The following is a 12,001-nucleotide window of genomic DNA, read 5'->3' as shown; positions in this document are numbered from 1 at the left end:
AAAGGTCAGTCTCGCCGCGCATTCCGCTGCCCGGTGCACCGTGGGTGGGTCCTGTAACTCCACCAACGTCTGGACCTCAGGATCAGGGAGAGCCGCCATAAATTTTTCTATCGCCAGCTTGTCCCACGCCTGTGCTGGTAGGTCCCTGTATGCTATCCTCACAGACTGGTATATATCCTGGGCCAGCTCCTGCAACGTCTCATTAGGCTTTTGCCTGCGATGCAGCAGCTGTGCCCTGACCAGGTCGCACCTTGCGCCTGTCCCGTACCTGTTATTTAAGGCCTCACAAATGGCCTTGCTGGTCAATATTCCCTCTGGGACTACGTTCAACACGTCGGCGGCTGACCCACGCAGTGTCGCCACCAGATTCCCCATGCGCTCCCGCTCTCCCCAACCATTGAGCTGAGACACGCACTCAAATTGTGTCAGGAAAGCCTCGAGGCTCCCTGATCCGTCAAAATGTACGAGGGGGATTGTTTTTCCAGAGACTCTATTCCCCGATTCCTCTCTGTCCAAATCCAGTCCGGGGCCAAAACACCCCCCCAACTGGGTATTCCGTTTCGGAGCCTCTGGTGTCCAAATGTGGCTCGTGGTGAGGGTCTCCTGGGTCACCTTAATCTGGTCCTGAAGATGTTTAACCGACCTACTCACCTCTTCCTTCAGGCTCTCTTGAACCCGACCAACCTCCTGCTTGATGGTATTGTCCCAGATCTCCAGTCGCTCCTGCATAAAATCACTCACCCTTTCATTATCCATTAGTGGCCCCCACAGGCCTTTCTCAATTAACCCTTGCTCCTGCTCTTTTATGCGGGTTTCCAACCCCCTCACCTCCTCGGCCAATTTGCCCCCTTGTCGGTTGAGCAGTCCCCATTCCTCACTCTGCTGTAGCATTCTGGCATCCACCCGGCCCCGATAGCCTTCCAGGTCTCCATTTGCTTTATCAATTCGAGCATTTGTGGCACCAATCTGACCCTCCAACTTTTCCCCCATTTGGACAGCCTGCGTCACGCCCTCTTCTATTTTCGACATTAATTCCTCCCGTTTCAATTCAATTTCCACCCCTATGGCTTTTTCCATCTCCCCCATTTGAGTTTCTACTTTACCCTCAAATTTCCCCAGTCTGTCCGTAATTTGGTTTTGCACTCTCCCTTCTATGCCATCAATTCGTTCCCCCAGCTGCTGTGCCATTTCCCCAATTTTTCCTTCCATACTGTTTTCTAACCCCTCTAACCCATTTTTCACTCCCTCTATCTGATTCTCCTGGGCAGCCATTCTATTTTCTACCCCCATTAACCCATTTTTCACCTCTTTTATCCCGTTGTCTAACCCCTCAAAATTATTGTCTAACTTCCCGATTTTCTTGTCTAACTCCTCAAAATTATTGTCTAACTTCTCACCAGTACCCCTCGCTTCGTCCCTCATTATCCCCATTTGGCCCTCTAATCGCTCACCCTGAGCATCCATCCGGTTCCCCAATCGCTCACTCTGAGCCCTCATGTCTCCCCGAATTTCTGCAAGGTTTCGCTCACCCTCGGCCCTCTGAGCATTTATTAAATTTACTATGGTCTGGAGATCTATCGGGGCCGTCCCACCGGCGGGGAAAGTTCCAACGCTATCCTCCTTATCCCCCATTTCCGGCTCACTCCCGACGCTGACGGAGGCCTCGCTGCGCACCTCCATTTCGTCGACCTCCGACATCCGCCTTTCGGAAGGTTGTTTCCCGCGCGCGTATTTATTTTAATACCAAAAACACAATTTAAATTTGACGAAGACGCGATATCGCGCTCCGTATGCCCAATTGATTATTAAATTTCTCCGCCTCGCCTATACAAATTTTGCGTTCGAACGTCGGACGCAATGTACGCCCGACCGTGTCGATGTCTCGCCGCGGACAAAAAAATTTGTCCGACGGGTTCAAATCCTACACTCCTGACACCACTTGTCGCGTAACCGTGGTTAACACCACAGTTACGGATGACCGATTTGCGAGACTTTAACTCCCGAGGCGAACACTCAATGGCGGACTCAAGTTCAACACCAACGCGCGGAATGGCGGGCCGCAGCGAAGGCTCCGCAACCTTATCTATTAAAATCAAACACCCAGGAAAACTGCGTTCAGATATTATGTACAAAAAGTAATATAAGGGTTTATTAGGAAAAGTAAAGCCAGTGAAAAAGCCCGCCGGTAAATCTAATAACTCTAATAAACCTAAATCGGGACGTCCCCACACGACTGACAGCAAACACAAACGAGGGAGATTAATCACGAAAATAACACGTCCCGTCGTTCAAAATATACGCGGAGATCGGGCTTATCTGTCTTTGTCGTCTTGTATTGTTGGTGTCCAGCACCGCTCCTTCCGGCCCGATCGCACACCACGAGGCCCCTCGCTCCAAGCACCACGCGTCCGACGCAGGCCAGCGGCTCCACTTGACCAGGGACAGGAAGGACTCCTTTCAACTCCACTCGACTCGACGCGGGAGTGCTGGCAGCCAAGTGCCAACGAACTGCTCAGTGCCAACTGGGTGTGCTCTCGTGTGTCTCCTGCGACTCCCTACAACCCGAACTGCACTCGAACTGCGACTGGAATGGCGTGTCCTCTCCAACTCTCCACCACCGCTCAACTCTCTGGTGCCTGCCTGCGTCTCCCAGTGCCTGCCACGAACTCAACTCAACTCCTGAAATGGCGTCCGACCGTCGCCTATATTGGTGGCCGATGACGTCACATTGCGCACTCCTCAGCCAATCAAAGCCTCCCGCGACTCCTGACATCTCCCCCGTTACGCGACCCTGCGGTCCTGGCATAACACGTGCCGGCCAGGTTTGTAGGCCTTTGGAGGTGTACACGGTGGCGGCCAATCGTGGCGGTGTTTTTGACCTGGTTTCCTGTCAATTTATTACGAAGTCCTTGTCAGGGAAAGGGGATTATTTAATGTTGCGCTAAGGACCTAACTAATGTTTATGTGGTTTGCAGTGCCATAAAGGACAAAGGTTTGATTACTAGGTGATACTCACAGGGGCGTTACCTTTAATCCCTCACTATTTAACACTCGAATCTCCAGGTAGATCCACACTCATACATCTTACCCCGACAACCGCCTGAACATCAATAACTTATTACATGTAGAGTCCCTGTCACGACAGCCGAATACCTACCTATTCAGATCTACCTAGCTCTAGATGTTGCATTACCAAATTCATAACAATACCATACCTCGTTCAGTGGCCTAGAAAGATCATTGAGAGTGAGTGCAACCCATTGCATGGTGTATCTTTACCTCTCTTTCTGCTATGGAGTTATGCTGGGACCAGATAGGCAGTTTAGAAAGATGTTTCATATTTAGTCATATTTAATCAAGTCAATTGATTCATGTAGGGTTAACAAGACTGAAAAAAGAGTTATTCTGTTCTTTGAGTCAGTATGGCCTGAGGAAACAACATGACAAAATGCTGTGATGTAGTCAAACATCATCCCGTCCTGCTGCGTCCTTAAGGTTATACGAAAACAGTTCAGCATTCCCCTTCTGGGCCATTCAGGGACGACCTATGTGCAAAAAGGTACAGTCACGTGAAAAAGTTAGTACACCCCATGTAAAGTTTTGACTTTTTCAACATATTTCAACATACAGCTATTTGATCTTCATTTCAACAATATTGATAGATAAAGGTGATATCATATAACAAATATCATGAAACATTTACATTTTGTAGTCCATTGTATAATTTAAATAAACATAAATGCAAATTTCACATGTGGAAAAAGTAAGTACAGCCCGACATTTATCACTACTTCAAATACGTAAAATTAGAATCAGGTGCACCAGCTCAGGTGCAAATTATTAGAACATCGTTAGAGAGGATCTTGGAGGAACCTGTCTTATTTAAACCTCAGACATTTAGTTTGGTTTGCTCTTTGTTGTTGAAGTGTGTGGCGTCACCATGCCTAGATCAAAAGAGCTCTCTGAGGCCTTCAGAAAAAAGGTTATAGATGCCTACGAGTTTGGGAACGGATTTAAAAAGATCTCCAAACAATTTGAAATCAATCATTCGACTGTCCGGAAGATCATCTACAAGTGGAGAAGATTCCAAACAACTGCAAACTTGTTCAGGCCAGGCCGCCCCAACAAGTTCAGCCCATGAGCAGACTGCAAGATGCTGAAAGAAGTCTCCAAGAACCCCAGAATGTCATCACGGAACCTACAGGTAGCTCTTGTCAGTTGATGTCAAAGTGCACGAGTCTACCATGAGAAAGAGGCTGCACAAATTTGATCTACATGGGAGGTGTGCCAGGAGGAAACCTTTGCTGTCCAGAAAGAACATCAGGGCAAGACTAAAGTTTGCCAATTAACATCGAGGCAAAGACCAGCACTTCTGGAACAATGTGCTCTGGACAGATGAGTCAAAGGTGGAGCTCTTTGGCCACAGTACCAGAAGACATGTTTGGCAAAAACCAAAGACAGCATTTGACCACAAGAACCTGATACCAACTGCAAAGCATGGTGGTGGAAATATTATGGTTTGGGGCAGCTTTGCTGCATCAGGGCCTGGGCAGCTCACCATCATAGAATCCACTATGAATTCTTCATTGTACCAGAAGGTGCTTGAGGATAATGTGAGGCCATCTGTCGGAAAGTTGAATCTCAACCGAAGGTGGACCTTGCAACATGACAATGACCCTAAACATACCAGTAAATCCACCAAGGAATGGCTGAAAAGGAAGAACTGGAGGGTTCTGAAATGGCCAAGTCAAAGCCCGGATCTAAATCCCATCGAGATGTTGTGGGGGGATTTGAAACGAGCTGTGCATGCAAGAAACCCCTCAAACAGCGCACAGCTGAAAAAATTCGGCATGGAGGAGTGGGCAAAAATTTCTCCCAGTCGATGTCAGAGACTGGTAGACAGTTATAAGAAACGCATACTTGAGGTTGTTTCTGCCAAAGGGGGCAATACCACCTATTAGAGCCAAGGGTGGACTTACTTTTTCCACATGCGAAATTTGCATTTATGTTTATTTAAATTATACAATGGACTACAAAATGTAAATGTTTCATGATATTTGTTATGTTATATCACCTTTATCTATCAATATTGTTGAAATGAAGATCAAGTAGCTGTATGTTGAAATATGTTGAAAAAGTCAAAACTTTACATGGGGTGTACTTACTTTTTCACGTGACTATATATTTTTGCCAAATTATTCCCAGTTACACGAGAGTTCAACAAAACAAGAAATATTTATCATGCCAATGTGTAAGATCATGCACTTGAAGTTCTTTCCACAAGCATCAGATTGAATGATCCACCTGACCACGGTGGGTCTCTCTTCATGATACAAAAATAATAAATTAATATATTGTCGTGTCGCCGGTGATTAAGATCACGGGTGGCAGATAGCCAAATGTTGCTTTAACTCCGAAGTGTATTTCGAAACTTTACGGGAAAGGCCCAAAGCCTTATCTAATCGGGAACATATGGGGTTCATTCGAACCCACATCACGAAGAAACGAAACAAGACACACAAAAGTAAGATGCAACAAATAATGAATTTAATGAAAATATATGCAAAGACAATAAAAATGTTGAGGTAAAATGAATAGTAATCCCCATCCCCAATAATCCCCCATCCTCTTCATTAACGGTATGGACCTCAAACATCCGGGGCCTTCGTTCAAACTTAACTGATCTCTCCATACAGGTTGCTTTTGACAAACCAGATGTGATCTGCTTAACAGAAACTTTCGTCCTTCATGATGTCTCTGAATCCTTAGTATCTCTCCCGGGTTACTCCCTCCTCCGGTATGATAGACCTGAGCCTCGTCCTGGAGGTGTGGTTGCTATCTTTATCAAAAACTCTCTTTCTCACTCTCCCTGCACTGCCCTGTCTCCACCTTATCCCCAGGAATACCTCTGGCTATGGCTTCCCCTTCGCTCCCACCTCTTGTTCATTTGTGTGTTGTACCGTCCACCAAACAGTGATGACTCCATCTCCATCTCGCTGTCTGATAATATGGACCAACTTCTATCTACTCATCCCAACTCTCTCTTCCTCATATGTAGTGATTTCAATTGTCACCATGCCAGTTGGCTGGGTGTGGGTACCTCTCTCACCAGCCATGGCTCCTCAGCAAAGGAATTCTGCGACTCACTGGGACTGACACAATCTGTCAATTTCCCGACATGGATCTCAGTCAACGGAGCATATTCTCTTCTGGACTTGGTTATGACTAACTTCCCTGAAAATGTCTGCTGCTCTTCTTCTACTCCAATCGGCTCATCTGATCATGTGCTTGTTAAAGTGGACATCTCTCTGACCATTCTCAGGGAGCCTCCTCAGCGTCGACGAGTATGGCATTTCAGTCAGGCCAACTGACATGGTCTTCAAGCAGCCATCAATCATCTGGACTGGTCTCCCATCTCTACCACCTCTGACATCAACTCATTCTGGGAATTCTTCCAAAGTAAATTGCTCTCTCGCATGCACAGATTTATCCCATCTCGTCTTCAGTTGTCATACCCTTTCTTCCGTCCATGGTACACGGAATCTTGTGGTGAGGCTGTTGCCAAGAAACCACTTGCCTTCATCTCCTGGAAAGCAAATCCAATGGAAGGAAATCTCATTTCCTTTCACAAAGCTCGAAACAAGTGTGTGTCCACCCTCAGGAGAGCCAGGAAACAATATCTCTCCATTCTCAAGACCGAACTCTCTTATCTGTCTCCCTCTTCCAAATCCTGGTGGCATCTGGTCAAATCTGTTTCTGGTGTTTGTTCCCCCTCCACCCCCCCCCTTACCTCAAACGGCTACACAGCTGACTCTGCACGTGAAAACGCTGAATGCCTCAACTCTGTGATTGCCTCTAAATCTTGTGTCCCAAACCCATCCCTCTCTGTACCCACCGTACCCAGTTGTACCCAGCTGCTCCTGGACTCTGTGTCCTTTCCTCCTGACAAGGTGGAAAAGTTTCTGTCAACCCTCGACTCTGATTCTGCAACTGGACCTGACGGAATCAGCCCACGGGTCCTAAAATCCTGTTCTTCCGCTCTTTCACTCCCTCTCTCTGTTCTCTTCGCCCTTTCTTTTGCTCAAGGTCATCTGCCATCTGCTTGGAAATCAGCCAACATTACCGCTTTACACAAAAAGGTGCAAAAACAGATCCTAACAACTACAGACCAATCAGCCTTCTCCCAATTATCAGCAAAGTCATGGAATCCAACTTTTCTTCGGATATGAAATCTTTCCTCTTCTCCAATGGCTTGATCTCTGATCATCAATTTGGTTTCAGACCAGGTCACTCTACTCTGGACATGCTGCTTCTGCTGTCTCAACAATGGATGGAGGTCCTCAATGCCAAACAGGAAATTAGAGCTGTCTCCCTCGACATATCACGTGCCTTCGATACGGTCTGGCACCCCGCTCTGCTCACCAAACTCTCCTCCTTTGGTATCCATGGAAATCTCCACACATGGCTGGCGGACTTCCTCTCTAGTCGTAGTCAACGTGTGGCCCTGAATGGGTTTCTCTCATCTCCTCTTCCAGTTCAGGCTGGAGTTCCCCAAGGCAGTGTTCTGGGCCCTGTGCTTTTTCTGGTCTTCATCAATGATCTCTCCGACTCTCTTGAAAATCCTCTCTATCTCTTTGCTGATGACTCCGCTCTCTGCCGCTCCATTCCTCATCCCTCAGATCGGCAGTCTGCAGCCTCCTCACTCTCTGCAGACCTGGACAAAATAACTGACTGGGCAAACAAGTGGAACATGTCTTTCAATCCAGACAAATCTTACACTCTTACGATGTCTCTCCGAAAAGACCGACTGGACAACCCTCCCATCCACTTTCTGAATAATCCTCTCCAAGAAGTTCTGTCACTCAAGCTTTTGGGTCTCACTATCTGCCATGATCTTTCCTGGGAAAACCACATTTCAAATCTGGCCTCCAAAGCCAGTCGCTGACTGTCCATCCTCCGTCGTGTGAAGTCCTTCCTTGGCACACCTGAGCTCCTCACCACATACAAGGCTTTCATCCGCAGCTCAATGGAATACTGCTCTCCCCTCTGGGCTGGTGCTCCTGCCTCACACCTAGCTCGTCTTCACGCTGTTGAAACCAAAGCGTTCAGAATCATTGGAATCTCCCGTGATGAAGCTACCTCCAAGGGCCTTTCACTTACTCACCGCAGGCAGGTTGGTGGTCTTTCTAGCTTCCACCGACTCTTCTCCGGCATTGCTCCTCCAGCTCTCTCTGGGCTCTTGTCTATCTTGTCTACCGCTCCCCTTTTTATATACTTTGTTTGTTTGTCTGTTTGATTTGTTTGTGGGATAAATGTTAGCTCTTTCACGAGCCTCGATTATGTATACAAAAAAAAATAAAAAAAATAGGCTAAGGTGAGGGACCCTCCATGCGGACTCAATTACAGACACAGGGAAAGATAAAGAAAATAAAATGCGCTTATAATCGTCTGGCGCTCAGCTTTGCATCCCCAAATAGCTGGCAGGGCTTGCTGGTCATTGAACCAGAGTCATCACGTGGGAAGCGCACAAGATGGCATGGAATTGCACCCATATCCAGCCGCTGGTGTGAGGCAAGCAGGCAGGATCCTTCTATGTTTCGCTCGTGACCTCCTCCGTCTCCGAAGAGCACTGCCGTCAACCAGCATCACCGAACACCACCGTCAGCTCTATCTGGACCTCCTCCAACGTTGCAAAAGTTCCAAAGCCCCAACACATCTCATCGCCAGCGCACCTGAGACAATAGCGCCCACTCGAGCCGAGAGCCAGAATGAGACAAAAGCGTCCGCTCGCCACAAAGCCAAAACCAATAGAGAGCGAGAGAGGGGGGAAACACACCCTCCCCTCTTCTTGCTGACATCACACTCAAAGCCAATCCCCACGCCCCACCACTTCAGTCCATGGCCATGACCAATCATTCCCTTCGGTGCGAGGCCCTGCGGCCTTTCTTGACGCCCATCGAGAATGTTTGGGTGCGGGATTCCCTTGCCGATCGGCAAATGTGTTGGGTTTCTGTTGGGCTTGTCGATGTGGTTGTGGCAATGGGCCGATTGCATGGATGGCTGAGTGAATTTTATAAGAACAAAGGGAAAAATGACAGGAGACCAATTACACACTCGGTTTATTAATCTTATGCCCGAGAACTAGTTAACACAAAAGCCACACCCCTTATGGGGACATGCAAACACTCTTAACCTGCACGTTTACCCTGCTTATGTACAGGCAGTCCCCGGGTTACGAACGAGTTCTGTTTTTAAGTCTGTCTGTAAGTCGAATTTGTATGTAAGTCGGAACAGTTGCGTACGGTTCACATCTAGCGTCAATTAGTCAAATGGTTGTCTTAGTATATAGTATGTATTTTACTTAAAACATCTATAGGTATAAAAAACATGAAAGAAACATTTCTTAAACTGTTTAGATAGAAAAGAAAAGATAATGATTAAAGGTTAACACTTACTCTCGTTCCAATTGATGTCTTGCAAACCTTGAAACGATCATACCTTGATATATCTCTCCGAGATGATGGGCCTGGTGTTGGAGAGGATGGACCTGGTGCTGGAGAGGATTGACCTGGTGCTGGTCAATTTTCTTAAAGTAAACATCAAGGGTGGCTTGAACAGAGCTTTTCTCATATTTCTCTTGTCTACCGCTCCCATTATTATATACTTTGTGTGTCTGTTTGATTTTTTCTCTGTGTGATAAATGTTAGCTCTTTCACGAGCCTCGATTCTGTATACAAAACAAACAAAAAAAAATTAAAATTTATATATATATATATATATTTAATAATAGGCTTTACGGAGGTCGGTTCGTAAGTAGGGGCGTTCGTAAGTCGGGCGTTCGTAACCCGGGGAGTGCCTGTACATCAAAATGGGCTTTCTATGCGTCACACGGTCCATGCTAAATTATACATTCCTGACTTTCCTAAGGTATTTCTTCATCTACCCCCCACAAACGTAACAATATCATTGAGTTGTTCAAGAATGACACAGATATTGGAGAAGAGACACGATATAAGAGAAATTAAGAAGTTATTTGTTATTTTTCTTTCAAAACAAGAATATCATTTTGGAATGAAAAACAGAGTTGAATACATTCAAACTTACCTGTGACTAAAGAGGAGATATTACATTGTTAAAGGATGGCCTGTATGTTTGGACATATAACTATTTTAAGGGATGGTGCAAGATGCTGACTTGGGTAGATTGGGAGTGGACAAGGAAGCAAAGGTCGCAAGAGTGTAAACCTTAATGGACAGGAAGGGGGAAATGATAAATTAGGGCTGCACTCCCATCTCCAAGGACAGGTGTAAAAAGCAGGATTAGATGGACACAGGAAAATGATGCTGTACATTTGGGAGAATATATGGAGTGTGTGGTTGATTGAACACGAGACCCTTTGAGAGTGCAGAAGATCAGTTGGAAGGGGTAATAGGAGGTGTGACCGTAAATTTCAAAAGCTGCTTTTGATTGGTAAAGGGGGACAAAATGCAACAATGGATGAGTGGGCTTAGGCGTCCGAGCTCAAAGAAGGTGAAAGGTAGACCTACTCAGCGCAGCATTTTAGCAATGTCCGATGCCTTTTATTCATTTGGAAGATGATGGGAATTATAGGACTCCTTTTACAGGTCGTTTAAGTACCGCTACTAATAGGCAAGGAGATCTGTTGTGTCCGTCTCCTCTGAGAACCCGATTTGTGAGCAGCCAATGGAATCGACCCCACACCAGTACAGGCCTCCAACCCATTCCCATCAAAAGGCCGTTCTCAGGGATGTGAAGTGCCTTTTGCTAAATCACTTGGATTTTCAATGCTCTTTGAAAAGATATCGTTAAGAATGCCATCCTCTGTAACATCACTCCTATAGGAGGCATCCATGCAAGTCAAGTATCCTGGCAGATTACATTGACCAAGTCCGCATCACATAGGAATTGACCAAGTCATCAAGGTTGCTACATACGTTTCAGGTAATCGTGTAGACTGCCGTTCTTCATGATCTCTGTTATAATGTAGATCGGTTCCTCCAGGGTGCATATTGCATAAAGTTGGATCAAGTTTTTGTGACGAAGTTTCTTCATCAATTGTGCCTCCTGTAGAAAGTCATTCTTATCCATTTTACCTGCGAATGACAGTCCAAACGTAAGTTTAAAAATGGCGACTTACACTCATGATAGACAAAAAATACTTCCTTCTCCCTCCATACATTTGGTCCCTCCATAAAAGATCCCTCCATAAAACTGCTCCGAGACCATCAATCTATATCAATCGGTGCTCGAGTCCTGATTACTTGAATCAGAAATGCTGGTCATGGTGTGATCTTTCTTGTTTCACTACCAGTACTTGGTGTTATACCCAAGAACATGGTGTTGGGTACAACACCGAATACTATCCAAGTGCACCCCATTTCCTTCCCTTCCATAACTCGTATTTTCTCCCATCCTCCTTTGCATCACCCCCTCCTCACCCTCTCACATTTCTGTTCCCACCCTCCCTACCTTCCCACTATACCCAGCGTATTTTAATATATATTTATCAATTTACTTCTACTTACCTTTCTTTCAGACACAATATTTAGCGTTTTGAAGGCCCCAAACATGCTTACCTTTTTTGAGAGTTTTCACTGCGACGCGTGTGGTGTCATTCCAAAGCCCTTCCCAGACCTCGCCAAAATTCCCTGTTCCGATGATCTTCACCATCTTTATTGACGACCTGTCAATCTCCCAGTGATCCACTGTGTCATAGGAAAGTCCCTCAGTGGTTGGAACCTCCATCTGTAAAGATAAATGACCCAAAGTGTGTAAATGATTTGGACGTCGTTGGAACCCAAACCTCCCCCACCATTTTGCCTTCCAGCTTGATCCACCTTACTTTGTAGAACATTCTAAAACTTTTAGTATTAGTCGTGGGACTTCACAAACTGCACAATTTATTCTATATTTATCGAACATTAAGGACTTTAGTTGAAAGACCTGGAAATGTCGGTATCCCTTTTGTTTATGTGCTTCA

The 12,001-nt window shown here is 46.0% G+C and overlaps 1 protein-coding gene across 1 annotated transcript in view; it reads right to left on the bottom strand.

Annotated features, from left to right (window-relative positions):
• LOC137439126 (tyrosine-protein kinase Src42A-like) overlaps window positions 1-12,001 on the bottom strand; it is a 66,744-nt gene that overhangs the window by 19,234 nt on the left and 35,509 nt on the right. Inside the window, exons 4-5 of the mRNA XM_068134838.2 lie at window positions 11,598-11,766; window positions 10,956-11,114 (exon numbers count right to left, since the gene is read on the bottom strand). Of these exons, the coding sequence (XP_067990939.2) occupies window positions 10,956-11,114; window positions 11,598-11,766 (328 nt within the window). The remainder of the gene's footprint in view (window positions 1-10,955; window positions 11,115-11,597; window positions 11,767-12,001) is intronic.

This window comes from Myxine glutinosa, chromosome 13, assembly GCF_964187855.1.
Source record: "Myxine glutinosa chromosome 13, kmMyxGlut1.1, whole genome shotgun sequence".
Lineage (NCBI taxonomy): Eukaryota > Metazoa > Chordata > Myxini > Myxiniformes > Myxinidae > Myxine > Myxine glutinosa.
Note: the sequence above shows the minus strand (reverse complement) of the source record. Positions and strands in the feature narration are given on the sequence as shown.